The 21,810-nt window shown below is 37.9% G+C and overlaps 1 protein-coding gene across 1 annotated transcript in view; it reads left to right on the top strand.

Moving 5' to 3' along the window:
- ARID2 (AT-rich interaction domain 2) overlaps positions 1 to 21,810 on the top strand; it is a 194,926-nt gene that overhangs the window by 169,904 nt on the left and 3,212 nt on the right. The window contains exons 17-20 of the mRNA XM_055394039.2: positions 5,706 to 5,844; positions 5,937 to 6,022; positions 9,121 to 9,244; positions 9,334 to 9,425. Coding sequence (XP_055250014.2) covers positions 5,706 to 5,844; positions 5,937 to 6,022; positions 9,121 to 9,244; positions 9,334 to 9,425 — 441 coding nt within the window. The remainder of the gene's footprint in view (positions 1 to 5,705; positions 5,845 to 5,936; positions 6,023 to 9,120; positions 9,245 to 9,333; positions 9,426 to 21,810) is intronic.

The following is a 21,810-nucleotide window of genomic DNA, read 5'->3' as shown; positions in this document are numbered from 1 at the left end:
AATACAGGTGAGGGCGAGCTCTAGTAAGATTGAAATTCAGTGTTAAAGGTGAAAAGTTTGGAGCAGTGTCTGTGGGGAGTTTTTTTTGGGTGCAGAAATTAATAAAATGAGTTGTGAGTAAGAGTTGATAATAGGGACCATTAACTTGGAGATAGACTAATAAACTTTACTGAGCAAGGTATGACAGTGTTGAAATAGCTGGAGAAAAGATCTCAGAGTACCTGATTAACAAGATGGACAGGTTAAAATGAAAGGTTACCACTGCTACCACTACAACAGCTACTACTACTACTAATGATTATGTTGATAATAGCTCTCATTTATTGTTTTCATACTATTTGCCAAATAATTTTACACGTATCACCATATTTAATTCCTACAACCACCCTGAAAGCTTTAATTAACAGTAAGTAAAATGAGTTTCGGAGTGAAGTTATTTGCTTAGTTCCTCTACCTGTGGTGGTTTGTCCCCAAAGTGTGTGTGGGGACGGGGGGAGGCAATCTTCACATTGTACATGCCAGAAGTTGCATATTTATTACAACAGTTTTTCACAGATGGTGATAAAGCATCTTAAGGAAGGACATTCTTTTTATTTGTACAAAGGCATCATATAACCATACAATGGCAGTGGTATATAAAATTAGTAACAAACCCAGTCTTAGACTCACAGCCATAGGAAATAAACTATGGTTATGGAACGGGAAAGGAGGTGGGCCATGGATAAATTAGGATCTGGAGTTAGCAGATATCGCTTACTATATATAAATTAGACAAGCAGCAAGATCTTACTATATTCAGTGAAAGTGAAGGTCACTCAGTCATGTCCGACTCTGCACCCCAAGGACTGTAGCCTACCAGGCTTCTCCATCCTTGGGATTTTCCAGGCAAGAGTACCAGAGTGTGTTGCTATTTCCTTCTCCTGGGGATCTTCCCAACCCAGGGATCGAACCAGGGTCTCCCTCATTGCAGGGAGACAATTTACCCTCTGAGCCACCAGGAAAACCATGATGGAAAAGAATATGAAGAAGAATATGTATATTACTGAATCACCTATTGTATACCTGAAACTAACACAGCATCGTAAATCAACTCTGCTTCCATTAAAAAAAAAAACCAAAAACCTCAGTTTTGTTTAAAAAACACTTATACAAAGTGGTGCCTCAGCAGTAAAAAAAACCTGCCTGCAGTTCAGGAGATGTGGACTTGATCCCTGTGTCAGGAAGATCCACCGGAGAAGGAAATGACAACCCACTTCAGTATTCTTGCCTAGGAAATCCCTTGGACAGAGGAGCCTGGTGAGCTACATGCCATGGGCTCGCAAAGAGTTGGACACAACTTAAGATTAAACAGCCAGAACAACCAAAGTGCTAGCAGTTTAGGTAATTGAATCCCAGGAAATTTTTATTTGCATTTGGTTGCCTTTATGAATTTTTCTGATCTCTTTAAATGAATGTGTTGTTTGTTTTAGGGGACTGGGTAGGTTGTTGATAGAAAGGTAGAAGTAAGGGAAATTGTTTAGACACAGTGGTAGACATTAGTGGCATCCCACTTCATGATTCTTCTCCATCTCAGAAAAAAATATAGTTCTCTGAAAACTCTTTATTTTATATTGAAATTACATTTATGCATTTTAAGTCCGAATATTCCACTTAGTGGATTTGGAAAACTGAATTTCTTTCCACCTTCATATGCTCATTGTAGCCAACTTCCTTGTACCATATTCAGTCAAAGTCTGGTTTGTTTGACTTAAACAGTTAGATGAATAGAGAGAAAATAGAATTAGGATGAGTGGAAACACTGTAGGTAAGAGGGACATAATAGACCCTGTGTTTAGCAGGTAAACTGAGCACTTAAAAATTCCTGTTGTCTTTAAACCACATGCACACAGAGTTGTGTGTGTTTAGTAGTTTAAATTGATTTAAAGAAGGACTAACTTCATCCTTTTTTCTTTTCACCAGTAGATTCATCAATTTTACGTATTGTAAATAAACTTACTTCACTTAATGTATTGCAAAATACTTTAAAATAGATAACATTTTAACTCTGACAAGTCATAGTACATTTGAAGTTACATTTGTGTGTGTGTCTGGTGTGTGTAAACAGTTTTACTTTTCAGTTAATAAATTAATAGTATTTAGGTAAAAATCTTAAAAGTACAATGAGAACTGTCTTCTTGTAGTGGTAGTGTTCAAGTCATTATTTCATATTCATGAAATAGCATTATGAGTGAAAGTGTTAGTTGCTCAGTTGTGTCTGACTCTCTGTGACCTCATGGACTGTAGCCCATCATGGAATTCTCCAGGCAAGAGTACTAGAGTGGGTAGCCATTCCCTTCTCCAGAAGATCTTTCCGACCCAGGGATCAAACCTGTATCTCCCTCATTGCAGGCAGATTGTTTATAACTAGAGTTTTGTACTTTTTTTACTTCCTTCACCTATTTAATATCCTGCCCCCCATCTCCTGCCTCTGACAACCACCAGTCTCTTCTCTTTACCTGTGACTTTAGTGAGAAGATTTGGGGTTTTTTTGTTGTTATTCTTTTTTTCACCTTCCACAGATTAAATGAGTTCATATGATACTTGTCTTTCTTGGTTTGACATATTTCACTTAGCATGATTCCCTTGAGGCCATCCTGATTACAGATGGCAAGATTTTCTCCTTTCTTCATGGCAGTATAATATTTCTCTCTGTGTGTGTACCACATTTTCTTTCCATTCATCTGTTGATGGACCTGTTGTTCAGTCACTAAGTCATGTCCGACTCTTTGCAAACCCATGGACTGCAGCACACCAGGCTTCCCTGTCATTCACTTCTCCCAGAGTTTGCTCAAATTCATGTCCATTGAGTCGGTAATGCCATCCAGCCATCTCATCCTCTGTTGCCCCCCTCTCCTCCTGCCCTCAATCTTTCCCAGCATCAGGGTCTTTTCCAATGAGTCGGCTCTTCACATCAGGTGACCAAAGTATCGGAGCTTCAGTTTCACCATCAGTCCTTCCAGTGAATATTCAGGGTTGATTTCCCTTAGAATGAACTGATTTGATCTTTTTGCAGTTGAGGGGACTCTCAAAAGAGTCTTCTCCAGAACTGCAGTTCGAAAGCATCAGTTCTTCAGAGCTCAGCCTTCCTTATGGCCCAACTCTGCCATCTCTACATGACTACTGGAAAAACCATAGCTTTTACTCTATGGATCTTTGTCAGCAAAGCGATGTCTGTGCTTTTTAAAGCACTATTTAGGCTTGTCATGGATACTTAGGTTGTTTCTGTATCTTGGCTTTTGTAAATAATGCTACAGTGAACATGGGGGTGTCCATATCTTTTCAAGTTAGTGTTTTCATTTATTTGGTAAATATCCAGAGTGGGAATTGCTATTCATATGGTAGTTCTATTTTTAATATTTTGAGAAATCTCTATATTGTTTTTCACTGTAGCCACACCAATTTACATTCTCACTAAGGCTGCACAGGGACAGGGGTTTTCTTTTTCTCCATATCCTCACCAACACTTCTTTCTTGTTTTTTTGATAGTAGTCTTCCTAAAATATGTGAGGTGACATCTCATTGTGATTTTGGTATTGATTTCTTCATGTACCTGTATGTCTTCTTTGGAAAAGTGTCTAATTAGAACCTCTACCTATTTTAAACGGAGAAGGCAATGGCAAGCCACTCCAGTACTCTTGCCTAGAAAACCCCATGGATGGAGGAGCCTGGTGGGCTGCAGTCCGTGGGGTCGCTAAGGGTCGGACACGACTGAGCGACTTCACTTTCACACATTGGAGAAGGAAATGGCAACCCACTCCAGTGTTCTTGCCTGGAGAATCCCAGGGACGGGGGAGCCTGGTGGGCTTCCATCTATGAGGTCACACAGAGTCAGACACGACTGAAGTGACTTAGCAGCAGTAGCAGCAGCAGCACCCATTTTAAAATTTTGGGATTTTTGCTGCTGAGCTGTATGTGTTGCTTATGTACTTTGGATGTTAATCCCTTATGAGATATATGATTTGTAAATATTTTCTCCCATTCAGTACATTGTCCTTTTACTTTGTTGCTTTCACAGACGCATTTTAGTTTGATGTGGTCCCACTTATTTATTTTTGCTTATTTTTGTTTATTGTTGCCTTTGTTTTTGGTATCAGTATCAAATTTGCAAAAATCATTGCTGAAGCCTGTGTTCAGCAGCTTAACACTTCTGTTTTCTTCTAGGACTTTTATGATTTCAAACCTTACATTGCAGTCTTTAATCCATTCTGAGTTAATTTTTTTTGTATTGTATAAAAGAGTAGTTGAGTTTCTTTTTTTTTGCATGTAGCTAGTATTGTTGCCAACATTTCTTACTGAAGGCATTGTTTTCTATTATATATTTCTGACTTTTTTATCATAAATTAATTGATTATATATTCATGAATTTATTTCTGGGCTCTCCGTTCTTTGTGTCTGTTTTTATGCAGATACCATACTGTTTTGATTACTATAGCTTTGTAATATAGTTTGAAATTAGGGCACATGATGCCTCCAACTTTTCATATTTCTCAGGATTGCTTTAGCTTTTTGGGATCTTTTGTGATTCTGTACAAATATTAGGATTAATTGTTCTATTTCTATCAGAAGTGCCATTGGAATTTTGGTAGGGAATGCATTTACTCTGTAGATTGCTTTGGGTAGTATGTCACTTTAAGCTGAATTCTTTGATTCCATGATTGTTTTATAATAAAACTATCAGGAATTATTTATATAGATGAAGTATTTATATAGATGGAATGAAATATGCCAGTTACAATGGTTTTTAACATCATCTTTTATACTTCAGTATTTAGTTCTTTTGATTAAAATTTATTTTAAAATGCTTATCATTTATTTCCTGAAGGAATATTAATTTGAAATATTATATATGTGCTCCACATCAGAAATTGGCTCAAATACAGACATGTTTATCTGACATCCATAAAAAATTCAATTCTGAGAGAGTTCTGCTATAAACTTTAAAGATACTGACTATATAAATATTTGAGTTAGTAGTTAGTAATTGAAGTCTTTTAATGTAGTCTTTGCTGTCTGGATTCCAGTGTTCTCTCTCACTGCCATATATTCTATTTAACAAGGGAGTAGTACAATATCTGATTTTCTTCAGATTTCTGTCCTTGGCCAGATATACTCAGGTATTTGTATTATTAAACCTCAAGGTCTACAACTGAGTAAGGTATGATGTTGGAGAAACGAGAGACATGACTTCTAAAACATGGATGGACATACAAAATGTGAATTCAGCTAAAGAGCCAGACTCACCAAAGTTTGTAACATTTAGATTTTTAGATTGAATATGCTGGAGTTTATTATATGTGATATGAAATGTGGTAAATGCTTGAGCAGCTTGTAAAATTACAACGGAGTATGGTATTTGTTTACAAGATTATGTTCTGTTGTGTTTTCAAATGAAATTTTATCTCCTTTCAAGAGATTCTTAACTGACTTTCATTGAATGTAGGGAAATGAAAGTGAAATATTAAGCTTACATCAAATTACCAGAAGTGTTTAGAACTTTTGAGTATTTGACTTTTAAGTATAAGCAGAAATTTTTATTTGAAATGATATTTATTTGTACTGTTTTGCTCAATATTTGTTCTGGAGCTTTTGTATTAAGAGAGCAGGTTTTCTATTTTAAAGAACATATCTAAGTGTTAGAACGTTTCTACTACTTTTATTTTTTGTAGGTGGTTTCAGACCCCCTCACAGGTTTTCTACCATGCAGCAACTGAACATGGAGGAAAAGACGTATATCCAGGGCAGTGTCTTTGGGAAGGTTGTGAGCCTTTTCAACGACAGAGGTTTTCTTTCATCACTCACTTACAGGTACACTTTCTTAATACTATTTGATTTGTACCTCATTTGGTTGCATTAGAGATCTTGATGCTTATGTTTTTTACTTCCGTTTTCTTAAAAAGGACAAGCACTGTTCAAAGGATGCCCTGCTTGCAGGATTAAAACAAGATGAACCAGGACAAGCAGGAAATCAAAAATCTTCTACCAAGTAAGGAACATGAGTTTACTTCATGTTGCGCATTTAAATAAAAGACAAATCAGGAAACTAGGCAAAATAGCAATAAAAGGCAATTCAGCATGTCAGGAGACAGGAAACCTGGGCTGTAGTCCAGCTATGTATGTGACCCTGTTCAAATCGCACAAACGCCCTAGGAATCACTTTTCATATTGGCTGGACCACATGGTGTATAAGTACCTTGTAGCTCTAATATTTTGATTCCACTTTGTAGACAGGTCATTTGGTAGTAATGACAGATGATATATGAGAAATGCTTTGTAAATTGGAAATAAATATATGGTTCTTTGTCCTTTGAGAGAGGAGTTGAACATGTACTTGATAATGGCAGAGAGATTTATTCCTACAACTACTCCTGAGGAGAGGCTAAAGTGGCATGTGATGGTCCAACGTAAAATGTATATGTCACATTTACTATTTGTTACTCATTTACCTTTTATTTCATGAACACTTGTAATAACTTGTAGTCGAGTTCTGAGTTGACTGTGGATTCCTATAAGGTCCTTGTTAGATTTACATAGTATCTCCTATTTTATAGTTTTCAACTGAGGCCTTTAATTCTAAATAATACAGTCAGCCCTCCAGATCTTCAGGTTCAGCATCTGAGGATTCAACCAACCAGGGATCAAAAATATTTGAAAAAAATTTTTTTCAGGAAATTCTAAAAAGCAAATTTGAATTTGCCATGTACTAGCAACAGTTTGGAGAAGGAAATGGCAGCCCACTCCAGTGTTCTTGCCTGGAGAGTCCCAGGGACGGGGGAGCCTGGTGGGCTTCCGTCTATGGGGTCACACAGAGTCGGACACGACTGAAGTGACTTAGCAGCAACAGTTTACATATCATTTGCATTGTACCGAGTATATAAGTAATCTGAATGATTTAAAACACACAAGAGGATGTGTGTGGGTTATATGCAAATGCTGTCATCACTTGGTATCTGTCTGGGATTGGCTCTAGGATTTTGTTATCCTCAAGGGGTCCTGGAACCAGTCCCCATGAATACCAAGGGATAGTTGTATTTTAATTATTATAATATGAAGATAAATAATTTGTCAACATTTGTTGAGATACTGCTGTGTACTGAACATTATGCCAAACATAGGGAATTCTGAGGACACAGTTTAGTCTAACTTCAGAGAGCTGAAATTCTAGACAGAACTACAAGTATGGGAACACCGGAAGTATGTACTTTACATACTTTATTCATTCCATTATTTTTTATTCCCTCCATTACTATTCATTCCTCAGCTAGGCACTAAAATATGACATGAAGTATACATGACCAAGATATGTTTTGCCGTTCTCAAGTCTGGAGATACAGTGAGAGATATAGATTGATTCTTATTAAATGGCATCAAATGCATAGGACACTGTGAAAGCCCACCTACACCAATGAAGGAGACCATAGAAGGCTTTCTGATAGAAATTGAATCCAAACTGAGATCTATAGAATGAGGAAAAAATAGCTGAGGCTTTCATAAGCCTTAAACATGAGTTTGGATTTACCCTCAAAGCGGTGAAAAGTCACTTTTTTGCCAAATACTTTTTTCTGTAATTTTCACTGTACAGTTGACCCTTGAACAACAGAGGTATCAACTGGGAAGATCTGCTAACAAGTGGATATTTATCACAGTAAATACTGTGGTGCTGCACCATCTCTGGTTGGTTGAATCCACAGATATGGAACTGCAAGTATAGGGGTCCAAATGTAAAGTTATATGCATATTTTTGACTGCAGGGAGAGTGGGTACCCAAACTCCCATGTTGTTCAAGGGTGAACTGTATTTAATTTGCATTTATTAATGTAGCTTTCAGCCTCCCTGGTGGCTCAGATGATAAAAAGAATCTGTCTCCAATGCAGGAGATCCAGGTTCAATCCCTGAGTTGGGAAGATCGCCTGGAGAAGGAAATGGCAACCCACTCCAGTATTCTAGCCTGGTGAATCCCATGGACAGAGGTGTCTGGTGGGCTACAGTTCATGGGGTCACAAAGAATCAGACATGACTGAGTGACTTTCACTTCGCTTCTATATAACTTATAAGAGTATGCTGCAATATGTTTGATTTTGTTCAAACTTGGAGGGTTATTTTGGTGTATCAGTTACAATCAAAAATCTGTCATTTATACATAAATAATAATTTTTATCTGTGTCGATATATAGATCTTTATCTAGAGAAATCTATATGTAGATATAGACAAAAACTGGCTTACAATTTAAAGAGATTGCTTTTATGTTAACTTAATATTCAGAATTAATTTACTCATATAAAAAAATGCCACAAATATCCCCAGTTTACAGATGTGAAATCTGAAGCACAAAGAGGCAAATAGAACTGTTCAAAGTCATGCAGCTAGTTGGGGGGCAGAAACAGGACTTCCTTCCTGGGAGCCAGTTCTCTCACCACTGTTGCCTCAGCAGAATACAACAGATACTGATGCAGTGTTTCTGTGTGGCAAAGGAAACCTTGCGTAGTTTGAATCTGATTTTATATAAAATCTGTCTCTGCAGTCTCTCCATCTTTGCTAAAGGACAGTAGAGCTATACTGAAATGATTGATTGAAACTGGTTAATAAAAAATTCTATAAGATAGTAATAGTTTGAAATATAGTAGTTAGCATAATTTCATGTTATTATCATATTAGGTTATCTTTTCCTGGGTGACCTATACATATACCAGTACACTCTTAGGAGACATATTTTACTTGTAGGTACCATTTAGCAGAACTGATTTGCAGCACAACTTGTAGACTATTCTTTGTTAATATCTTTACATTGCATTCAAAGATGTGAACTCAACTTTTAAGCTATGTTGTATTTATATATATATATATTTGGGTTGTACTAGGACATCTGTTGTTTGCTTTAAAGTTGATAGATTGGAAATAAAAGACCACGAACCCTTTTGCCTCAGTTGACACAAAGAGTAAGTATTACTGCTGGACCATCAGAGCTTTTATTCACCCTGTGTCTACTTCGAGTAACCACGTTCAGGTTTGGCAGGTTGGTCATTTGTTGTCAGTCTGCCTGAATTGTCATGTTAACAATCTTTTCCTCTCCCTGGTCAATTTAGGCAGCCAGCTGTAGGGGGCACAAGCTCAACTCCTAGAGCACAAAAGGCCATTGTGAATCATCCCAGTGCTGCCCTTATGGCTCTAAGGAGAGGATCAAGAAATCTTGTCTTTCGAGATTTTACAGTAAGTAAGCCTTAGAAGCCTTATCTGTGAAGGTGTGAACACTGTATGATTTAGATCTTTATTCTTTTTCTTTTCTTTTCCTTTTTAAGGATGAAAAAGAGGGACCAATAACTAAACACATCCGACTAACAGCTGCCTTAATATTAAAAAACATTGGTAAATATTCAGAATGTGGTCGCAGGTGAGTCATCTGTTTTCTGTAGTCAGAGTGAATTTATATTTTACTGTTACCTGTAAGTTAATAAGGTTAGATATCTGCATTGTATTCACTGTTTTTCTCATCAATTTTTGGATATGTCTAAAAGCTTATGTCAAAGTAGACCGTCATAGATTCTTAAAAGCCACAAAAGTGGAAGTTGAAACAGCCAAAAGGTGTTCTTGAACTTGTTTAAGTTGAGTTTCTTGTTGGTCATAGCATTTAGAGGAAAAAGTAGGTCTACATGAGAAAACTTGGGAGTTTACTAGGAGGAAAAATGAATTGGTTACTTGAATCATGTGGAATTAGAATGGAATTCAGTTTGATAATTGCCGTTTTAATGAAACCATCAAAGTCATAGATATGCTAAGATTCTTGAACTTACGAGAAAACCTAGGATTTTATAAGTCTATGGAAACTGGAAACAACTCTAACTCTTGAGAAAGCAAATGTAGATTTGTCTCCTTTGAACCTTGAAAATAATTTTTTAGTATTCTTCCTCCATCTTCAGCTGACTCAACTTGGGCTCCTCAGTTGGGATGTTGTCCTTTAATGCATCTTGCCTTCCGGACAGTGCTTTTCTCTCCTGCTCTTTCTCTTCTCACATGCTGTTAATCGAGTCTACCTTGGTTCTCCTCCTCCTATTTTACCTTGTGTTGGATCTTAATAATATTTCTTATAGTTACTTTCCAGGTGGACTTTATGAGCATAAAAACAGAGGCAGATTTACAAAAAAGCAATTACTTTAACTATATTAAACTTTAAAACTTCTGTAAATTTAAAGTGAATAAAACTTAAGTTTAAAAAAAGTGTTTGCAGTAACAAAAGTTACTATATTTCATGAATCAAGTGTTCCCACAGAGGAATAAGAAAAATTCTTAACATTCAAATTAAAAATAAAGTTTTTTCAGGAAAAGAAATATGAAGGTTTTATCACTAGCATCTCCCAATTACATTTATAGTATCATTTCTTCCTTCCTTTCTCACTGTATTTGTCTTCCTACCCCTTCTTTACTGCATTTCAGTTTTAGCCAAATTAAACCACATGCAGATTCCAACCACCCTAGATGAATTTCATGTCACACTTCTGTATCTTCCCTGTGTGGCGGCCCATCGAGCATCTGCAGGCCTTCCCTAATCCAGCTCAGACGCTGGCATCTGTGTGCTGCCTTTCCTGTGCTGTGTTCCTCTTCCTCACTGAGTCTGTGTTTATAACATTTCATCTTACTGTTTTGTAAGTAGTTTTTCATATGGCTTTCCACCCTACTGTGTCTCTCAGATCTAATCTCTTGAATCTATTTGTCACTTCCACTGTATAATCATAAAGGATTTGATTTAGGCCGCACCTGAAATGGCCTAGTGGTTTTCTGTACTTTCTTCAATTTAAGTGTGAATTTTGCAAGAAGCTCATGATCTGAGTCACAGTCAGTTCCAGGTCTTGTTTTTGCTGACTTCACCATCTTCAATATTGACCATCTGGTGATGTCCATATGTAGAGTTATCTCTCGTGTTGTTGGAAGAGGGTGTTTGCTATGACCAGTGGTGCGTTCTCTTGGCAAAACTCTGTTAGTCTTGGCCCTGCTTCATTTTGTACTCCAAGGCCAAACTTTCCTATTAACTCCAGGTATCTCTTAACTTCCTACTTTCGCATTCCAGTCCCCTATGATAAAGCGAACATCTTTGTTTGGTGTTAGTTCTAGGTCTTTTAGGTCTTCATAGAACTGTTCAGCTTCATCTTTGGCATTAGTGGTTGGGGCATAGGCTTGGATTACTGTGATATTGAATGGATTGCCTTGGAAAGGAACTGAGATCATCCTATCATGTTTGAGACTGCACCCAAGGCATTTGATTATGGTAATTAATAGTAATTATGGTAATTATGGAGTAATTAAGAAATTACTCCATTAAGAAATTAATTAATTAATTATGAGTATTAAGAAATTATGGAGTATTATGGAGTATTAAGAAATCCTTCTAAGGGATTCTTGCCCACAGTAGTAGATATAATGGTCATCTGAATTAAATTCTCCCATTCCCATCTGTTTTAGTTCACTGATAGCTAAAATGTTGATGTTCACTCTTGCCATCTCTTGTTTGATGATATCCAATTTATCTTGATTCATGGACCTAACATTCTAGGTTCCTAACAATATGTTTCTTTACAGCATTGGACTTGACTTTCACCACCAGAAACATCCACAAATGGTCATTGATTTTGCTTTGGCTCAGCCTCTTTTCTAAAGCTATTTCTCAACTCTTACCCAGTAGCATATTGGACGCCTACAGACTTGAGGGGCTCATCTCTAGTTTCATATCTCTTTGCCTTTTCATATTGTTAATGGGGTTCTCAAGGCAAGAATACTGAAGAAATTTGTCATTCGCTTCTCCAGTAGACCACATTTTGTCAGAACTCTCTACTGTGACCCAACCATCTAGGGTGGCCCTACACAGCATGGCTGATAGAGTCATTAAGTTACATAAGGCATCCATGTGATCATTTTGGTTAGTTTTCTGTGATGTGGTTTTCATTCTAGAGGCCATAGGATTGCGATTCTTGCTTCTTCTGTTATGGAGGTTCTTAACATCATACTGGAGGCAGTGACCAAAACCATCCCAAAGAAAAAGAAATTCAAGAAAGCAAAATGGTTGTTTGAGGAGACCCTGCAGTTAGCTGAGAAAAGAAGTGAAAGGCAAGGAGAAAGAGAAAAATATGCCCAACTGAATGCAGAGTTTCAGAGAATAGTAGGGAGAGATAAGAAAGCCTTCTTAAGTGAACAATGCAAAGAAATAGAGGAAAACAATAGAATGGGAATGACTAGAGATCTCTTCTAAAAGAGAGATACCAAGGGAACATTTCATGCAAAGATGGGCAAAATAAAGAACAGAAATGATAAGGACCTAACAGAAGCAGAAGATATCAAAAAAAGGTGGCAAGAGTACACAGAAGAACTGTATAAAAAGGATCTTAATGACTTAGATAACCACTGTGGTGGGGTCACTCACCTAGTACCAGACATCCTGGAGTGTGAAGTCAACTGGGCCTTTGGAAGCATTGCTATGAACAAAGCTAGTGGAAGTGATGGAATTCCACTGGAACTATTTTAAATCCTAAAAGATAATGCTATAAATGTGCTGCACTCAGTATGCCAGCAAATTTGGAAAACTCAGCAGTGGCCACAGGACTGGAAAAGGTCAGTTTTCATTCCAATCCCAAAGAAAGGCAATGCCAAAGAATGTTCAAACTACCGTACAATTGTGCTCATTTCACATACTAGCAAGATATTGTTCAAAATCCTTCAAGCAAGGCTTCAGCAGTACATGAACCAAGAACTTCCAGATGTACAAGCTGGATTTAGAAAAGGCAGAGGAACCAGAGATCAAATGCCAGTATCCACTGGATCATAGAAAAAGGTAGAGAATTCCAGAAAAGCATCTGCGTTACTTCATTGACTATGTTAAAGCCTTTGACCATGTGGGTCACAACAAACTGTGGAAAATTCTTGAAAAAAATGGGAATACTAGATCACCTTTCCTGCATCCCAAGAAACCTGTATGCACATCAAGAAGTACTAGTAGAACCAGACATGGAACAATGGACTGGTTTCAAATTGGGAAAGGAGTATGTCAAGGCTATAGATTGTCACTCTGCTTATTTAACTTAAGGGCAGAGTACATCACGCAAAATGCCAGACTGGATGAATTACAAGCTGGAATCAAGATTGCCAGTAGAAGTGTCAGCAGCCTCAGATATGTAGATGATACCACTCGAATGGCAGAAGGCAAAGAAGAACTAAAGAGCCTCTTGATGAAAGTGAAAGAGGAGAGTGAAGAACCTGACTTAAAACTCAACATTCAAAAAACTAAGATCATGGGATCTGGTCCCATCACTCATGGCAAATAAATGGGGTAAGAAAAGAAAACAATGACAGACTTTATGGTGTTGGGCTCCAAAATCACTGCCGATGGTGACCGCAGCATGAAATTAAAAGACACTTGCTCCTGGAAAGAAAGGGACAAACCTAGACAGCGTATTAAAAAGCAAAGATATCACTTTACTGATGAAGATCCATATAGTCAAAGCTATGGTCTTTCCAGTAATCAGGTAGGAATGTGAGAGTTGGACCATAAAGAAGGCTGATTGCTGAAGAACTGATGCTTTTGAACTGTGGTGCTGGAGAAGGCTCTTGAGCATTCCTTGAACAGCAAGGAGATCAAACCAGTTAATCCTAAAGGAAATCAATCCTGAATATTCATTGGAAGGACTGATGGTGAAGCTAATGCTCCAGTGGTTTGGCAGTCAGATGCACAGAACCAAATCATTGGAAAAGACCCTGATGCTGGGAAAGACTGAAGGCAGGAGGAGAAGGGGATGGCAAAAGATGAGATGGTTGGTTGGCATCACCAACTCAATGGACATGAGTTTGAGCAAACTCCAGGAAATGGTAAAGAAAAGGGAAGCCTGACTTACTGCAGTCTATGGAGTCACAAAGAATCAGACACGACTTAGCCACTGAACAATGTCCCCCTTACTGACCTAACTGCAGATTTTCTCTGAGTAATCTTTGTAGCCTGCACACCTACAGTACAGTGCCCAATACAGTAAGAGATCATTCCTACTTCCTCCTTATTCCTTAAGACTCAGCTCAGGTCACCTCTTCCTTTCCTGAATTTCCCTCACTACCCACCCTGGACCTCAGGTGCCTCCTCCAGACTACATGTTATTGTTTACATGATGAGAACTGTGAAAGCCGGAGCTGAACATTTATTTTTGTTTTTGTGTTCTTAGTGCCTAGCATAATGTTGGGAATATAATAGTGATTCAATAAATATTTCATTGATAGATGGATTAACAGCCTCAGAAATTCATTTTTTCATAGAGTTCTGATCTGGAATTTGTGTGGACAATTAAAATTCTAAAAATAAATTTAAAACTTTTTCCTCACATTCAAGTTGCACATTCTTAGGTTTACGGCACCGCCACTTTGGCTCCATTTCATTATTGAACCAAAACGTTTCATTTTACTGTTTTTGTTTTGTTGTTGATTTTGTTATTTTATTTAACTCTAAACCTTCCAGATCTTTTGGCATCTTCAGTTGCTATGATCCTAGAATAGTGGAAGCAAAAGAATTAAAGAAATCAATTGGATATGGCACTAAAGGCCTGGGCAACAGAAGAAAGAATAAATTGAGTCTTGTCAAAATTAGAAAAATTGCATGTCAGAGAATAGTATGAACAGAATAAACAGACAGTCAACAGGATGATAGAGAAGAATTACAAATCAAATATCTGATAAGGGGGTTAATATTTCAGACTATATAAAGAACTAAAATTCCACAACAAATAGCAAGCAAACCAAATCAGAAATGGGCAAAGGACTTGAATAGAAATTTCTCAAAAGATAAATAAATGGCCAATAAGCACATAAAAAAAAGGGCTTCCCTGGTGGCTCAGAGGTTAAAGCTTCTGCCTCCAATGCGGGAGACCCGGGTTCGATCCCTGGGTCGGGAAGATCCCCTGGAGAAGGAAATGGTAACCCACTCCAGTATTCTTGCCTGGAGAATCCCATGGACGGAGAAGCCTAGTAGGCTACAGTTCTTGGGGTCGCATAGAGTCGGACACGACTGAGCGACGGAACGGAACGGAAGCACATAAAAAGATGCTCAACATTACTAATCATTGGGAAAATGCAAATCAAAGCCACAGTAAGATACCACTTCATACCTATTAGGATGGCTTTTATTAAAAACAAACAAAAAACCTGAAAACAAGTGTTAACAAGGATGTGGAAAAATTGGAACCTTTGTGCATTGCTCATGGAAATATAAAATGATATGGCCACTGTGGAAAGCAGTATGTCTTTTCCTAAAAAAATTGAACATTTCAGGACTGCCCTGGTGGTGAACTGATAGGAATCCACCTGCCAGTGCAGGGGACACAGGTTTGATCCCTGGTCCGTGAAGATTCCATGTACCACAGAACAACTAAGCTCATTTACCACAATTACTGAGCCCATGTTCTAGAGCCCACAAGCTGCTACTGCTGAGCCCATGCGCCACAACTTACTGAAACCTACACACTCTCGGGCCCATGAGCCACAACTAATGAGCCCATTGTGCTGCGACTACTGACGCCCATTCACCTAGAGCCTGTGGTCTGCAACAAGAGAAGCAATAAGAAGCCCATGTGCTGCAACTAGAGAGTAGCCACTGCTCCCTGCAACTAGAGAAAATCTGTGCAGCAATGAAGGTCAGCACACCCTAAAGTGAAAAAATGAAAATAAGTTAAAAAATTAAACATTTTGTCCAGCAGTTTCACTTTGGGTATATACACAAAATAACTTAAAGCAGGGGATTGAACAGATATATTCATTCACCATTTTCATAGCAACATTATTTATGATAACCAAAAGGTAGAATCATTCCCACATGTCTGTCAGTAGATGAATGGATAACTAAAATGTGTGCATACAGTGGAGTATTGGAGTATTATGCGGCCTTCATAAGGAATGCAGTTCTGATGTATGCTACAGCATGGGTGAACCCTGAAAACACTGTTATGCAAAATAAGCCAGACACAAAATGACCATTTTTGTTTGATTCCACTCATATAAGGTACCTGGAAGAATCAAATAGAAGGTAGAACAGCAACAGCCCTCAGCAAGGCTTGGGGAGGGAGGCAGTGGGGAATTCTTATTGGTTGTAGGAAGATGAAGAATTTCTGGAGATGGATGGTGGTGATGGTTGCACAAGTGTGTGTGTCCTTAGTGCCACTGAACTGAACACTTAAAAATGACTAAAATAGTAAACTTCGTATTGTGTGTATTTTACCACAATTTAAAACTGAAAACAACAATGGCAGGATTTAGGGAAAATACAGAATGGCTGCTATTGAGTATTAGGTTTCTTTTTTGGGGTGATGCAAATATTCTAAAATTGATGGTGATGGTTGCCCAATCCTGGTAATATACTGAATACCACTGGATTATATACTTTAAACAGGTGAATTGTGTGGTGTATGAATTATATCTCAATAAAGCTGTTATTTATCACAGACTATATATCGATATTCCCCTATCTCACCCTTCATACCCACCTCCAAGAAAGCTTATAACAAGTTGAGTTTTATCTTTCTGGCTCTTTGCCTCCATGTTTCTAAGTAGCATGTTTATATTACTGTTTCTTAACTGACCTGTTTTTCGCTTTACCTGTTGACCCTTTTTGTATGGAACCCTGTTAAAACCTCTCCTCTTCACACCTTTTTCTTTGCTCATAATTGTTACATCTTTTATCAGGTATTGTTTTATTGTTTGATGCTGAGCCATGTGCTACTGTTTTACATTTCTTTTTTCTTTATTTTTCTGGGGTTAATGATTGTCTTACTTCCTGATTAGCTTTTCATAGGCCTAATGCTGATTTTTTCATATACTTCAGTCAGTATGTTTCAAGCCTGTGTATAAGCTACCTAAAAACTTAAGCATAGTTGTAAACCTCTGTCAGTTATGCATTTTTTCTGTTTGGAAACTGGCTTCGGCAGTCTGGAGAGCTTGCTTCATTGGCCTGGACAACAGCTGTCCTTGGGAATTCCTTCTTTGTTGAACCTTTTTTTTTTTTTATTTAGTAATCTTTTTATATTCACATGCTCAGGGTGAATTCACCCCTAAGCCCTGAAACAACAACAAAAATATATTACTTAGATGTTTTATAATTTTGGTATCCGAAATAAAGACAAATAGAAAACTATGTCAAAACATTAAAAAGTTGCAAATTTTCATTAAAAGTATTTACATTTGGATTCTAATGCCAGATTTACAGATAATTCTTTTAAATAGAACATTCTGAAATATGAAAATAATTATATATTGTTAAATATCCACAACATATTCATGAATGAAATTTCAGTTATTAGTTACTGTTCCAAGTTTAGATATTTATGAATGGCCAAGGCAACTTACAGTTCCTTTTTCCTTTTTTATCCTTTATTCTTGGTTCCTTAATAGCATGTAACTCTGTAAACCTTTTAAATGGCCACTGATCACTGCCAGGAATCATTTAAACATAAACACATGATTCTTTTGTAACCAGGAAGATCGATCTATTAAATGCAATCAATTTTATCAGTCACTAAAAATTGTTTTTACAAATGTCTTCTTTACTTACAATATATAGAAAACATTACATGTATACTTCTTAAAAATTTTGATTGGAGAGAAAGGATAATTTCTTGGTTAACTTTTCTCTTTCCATTTAAAGGAGTGTTTTATGTGTACTTCAGCAATGGGTTAGAAGGTCATGGCAACACCTTTTTGAACCAGGAAGAATCATTTTATAATCATTTTATAATTATAAACCATTTTATAATTACCTTGGCATCCGTAGTCTGTTCTATCTAAAGTTTTACATTATCTTTCTCCCCATACTTTTAAATTTTTTGACAGTATATTTTTGAAGGTAATTCTCTTCATCAGTCTTACTCTGGCTCAGTATTTTGAGTCAACCACATGAGAAAGTATTAGCTCACCGAAAACGGAGACTGACCAGTACAAGTTCATTGTTACTAACTTACCCAGGGAAGTACCTTGCTCAAATAGCTGTTAGTTTTTTTTTATTATATATTCTGTTGTTTTACATGGTTTGGAATTAAAATTTCTTACATTAACTGTACGGTACAAATTTTATCAGTTCCATGAGTTTCTAGTGGGCATCCTCAAAGCCTGCCTGTTACACACTCAGGAGGAAAGCGTACCCTTGGGCATGGGGCCAGGCATGGATAGGAGGGGCAACCTTCTTTGGGTCTCTAGTGGCCTGGGGACCACAGGCCTATACTCGAAGATGGCCTTTCCAAGCATGTTTGGACAAATGATGACTTTTCCTTATAGCTATCTGGCTTTGAAGCCAGGCAAGCCACTTCCACAGGCTGAGCTGGGGGGTTGGGTTGGTTGGGGGCTGGTGAGGAGAGGTTTGGTTTCATCCTTTTACTTGGCTTTTTATTAAAGTATGGTATAACGTGTTGGAGAAAGAACATACAGTTCCAGTTTCCACAGATCCCACTGGGCAGGGTGATGGGCCAAGCAGAGGCTCAGAGGCTCATCTGAATGTTACACAGGATGGAGGTTGCTCCGTCTGCCCCAGGGGCTTAAGGAAGGGCCTTTTTGACTCAAACACCTGAAACCTTTTCTCTTGAATCCTACTTACTTCTTTTACTTGATTTACTCTCTTAATGTGGTAAGGTACCTCCTCCATAATTTCAAGGCCCTACATGTATGAAAATATTTTTAGTTTACCCTTACTCCGATAGTTAGGTTAGATTATAGAAACCTAGATTGAAAAATCACTTTCCTTTAAAAATCTGAGGGTACTGCCTTACTGTCTTCTTAGCATGCAGCTTTGCTGTTTAGAAGTCAGGGACATTCTGGTTCCCATTCCTTTGTATGGGATCTATTTTTTCCCTTGGGAGCTCTTGGATCTTTTCTTTTTCCCTCCCAATTTCTGATATTCTGAAATTTCATGAAGCTGTGTCTTGGTGTGGTTTGTTGCTGTTGTTGAAGTGGGCATTTCATTTCAGTGGGTCCTTTCAGTCAGGAGATTCATGTCCTTCAAATGGGAAACTCTCAAACGTCTCTTTTTATGATTCCCTGCTCTTCATTGTCTATTCCCATTTCTAGAACTTGGCTTTTTTGGGGTAATAGACCCTTATAGAGTGACCCTCTGATTTTCTTTTATTTATTTTTGTCTGTTTATTTTCTGGAAATTTCCTTGACTTTACCATCAAATCTATTGAATTTATGCTTCACCTCTCACGCTTTAAATTATGAAAGCTCAAGTTGCCAGTTGTTGATGTTTTGTAGCATTCTGTTCATAGATTGAATACAATGCTTGCTCATCTCTCTCTGAAGATATTACCAGTATTTTTTATATAATTGTTGGGCTTCCCTGTTGGATCGTGGTAAAGAATCTGCCTGCAATGTAGGAGACGCAGGAGACCCAGGGGTCAGGAATGTCCCCTGAAGGAGGAAATGGCTACCCACTCCAGTATTCTTACTTGAAAACTTCCATGGACAGAGGAGCCTGGCAGGGTACAGTCCAAAGGGTCAGGCATGACTGAGCCCACTGATCTGTTTCTTTTTTTTTGGCTTTGATGGGGTGTTTGCTGCTGCACAGGCTCTTCTCTAGTTGTGTTTAAGCAGGGTCTACTCGCTCTTGCTTTGGTGTGCAGGCTTCTCCTTTTGGTGGCTTCTCTTGTGTGGAGCACAGCATCTACGGCACATGGGCTTCAATAGTTGCAACTCTAGAGCACATGTTCTAGGGTTGGATGCACGGGCTTAGTTGCTCTGCAGCACGTGAAGTCTTCCTAGATCAGGGATCAAACTCACATCTCCCACATTGGCAGGTGGATTCTTATCCACTGTGCCACTAGGGAAGCCCCAAGATGCTGCCAGTATTTTTGAATTTTCTTTGGCTCCTAGTATGGTTGCTGTTTACTCAGAATCCTTGAATGTTTGGGACTGGGGGCTTCAAGCTGTATTTTAAGAATGAAATACCTACCAGCTTGCTAGAAACCTTGGGTGCATGACCCCCACGTGTCACTGTACTGCCATTTTAGGGTGGTCCCTGATAAACCAGTTTGATTCCTTGAAACCCCTCAAATATCAGCCTCTGTAGAGATTGTTTCTCCAGGGAAGAATCTTTTATTTTCTTGCCTTTAGAAATGAGCAACTTGAGGGAAAGTCTGTGAGGCCCTGCATTCTGGAAACAGAATTGGGGGTCGGGTGGTGAGGAGGATCTCACCATGCTGGAGTATGTTCACTTTCCTTCACACTGTCTGCGTCTCTGTAACTCCTAAACTTTTCTGATTTAGTTTCTTCAGAAAATAAATTTCTTTTATTCATTTTGGGAAGGAAATAAGATAAACTTGTATTCAAACTGCAGTATTTTCCTAAAAGCTGATTTGTGACTTAAATTGTTTTTACTAATCCTACTTAGAAGTTATTTCTTACCCGTTAAGTGCATTAAAATAACACAGTGTTTATCTTTTGTTAAACACATCAAAAAGATAAAGGAACTTTTGAAATTTGAAGTTGAAAGGATATATAGTAAAGGGCATATTTCATTTTTTATCTAGTGAGTGCTTATTTGATCCTTTAACCTCACCCCCCCAAAATAAATGATATTAATTTATATAAAAAATGAAATTGTTACTTTAAAATCATCCTAGTGATTTAAATTTAGTCTTTCTAGTTTTATCCATGCAACATAAAAATAAAACAATACATTTTTACATGTGACTTTATCAGTTTAGAAAATATGACTATTTTTTTTAAAGTAAAGGCTTTTTGCTTTATCAAAATATTCATTCATTATAGAGGAAATAATTTGATTATACTTAATAGAGTGTTTTTAAATGGAGTTTGTATGACTGTTTTTTCTTTTCCAGAAAATAAAGTTGTAGACATTTTATAGTTCATTTAAAAATTTGTTAACCTAAAGAAAAGTTAAAAAGAAGTGTGAAGCTCAATAAACTATCACAAAGTGAGCCACCCGCATAACAAGCATCCAGATTATGAAACTGATCAACACTAGTGCCTCAGTGTCCCCCTGCGCGTCCCCGGCCCCGTCTTTCCCCCTCGTCATCTGTGGGAACACTGTCCCGATCGTAGGTTAACTTCCCCTGATTTTGAATTTTATGTAAGAATCATTTGATGTGTTTTTTGTGCTGGTTTGCTTTTTCTTTCAGTGGTGGTAGTGAAATTCGCTCATGTCGCGTGTGTATATATTGCTCTGTACGTATCAGTTCAGTTCAGTCACACAGTCTTGTCTGACTCTCCGCGACCCCCCCGCGACCCCATGAATCACAGCACGCCAGGCCTCCCTGTCCATCACCAACTCCCGGAGTTCACTCAAACTCATGTCCACAGAGTCGGTGATGCCATCCAGCTATATCATTCTCTGTCGTCCCCGTCTCCTCCTGCCCCCAATCCCTCCCAGCATCAGAGTCTTTCCAGTGAGTCAACTCGTCGCATGAGGTGGCCAAAGTATTCAGTTTCAGCTTTAGCATCAGTCCTTCCAATGAACACCCAGGATTGATCTCCTTTAGAATGGACTGGTTGGATCTCCTTGCAGTCCAAGGGACTCTCAAGAGTCTTCTCCAGCACCACAGTTCAAAAGCATCAATTCTTCGGCGCTCAGCTTTCTTCTATATAGCACTATAGAATTCTGTTGTATGAATATATTCAAATTTCTTTTTTCCATTCTACTTGTGATGGGCATATGAGTTGTTTCCAGTTTAGGACTATTAAGAATAATGCTGCCATGAAAATTCCGTGAACATTTTCTGGCCATATATGTAAATATTTCTGTTGAGTTTTTATGAAAG

This window comes from Moschus berezovskii, chromosome 6, assembly GCF_049115385.1.
Source record: "Moschus berezovskii isolate FMDL1 chromosome 6, NW_MosBer_1.0, whole genome shotgun sequence".
Classification (NCBI taxonomy): domain Eukaryota; kingdom Metazoa; phylum Chordata; class Mammalia; order Artiodactyla; family Moschidae; genus Moschus; species Moschus berezovskii.
Note: the sequence above shows the minus strand (reverse complement) of the source record. Positions and strands in the feature narration are given on the sequence as shown.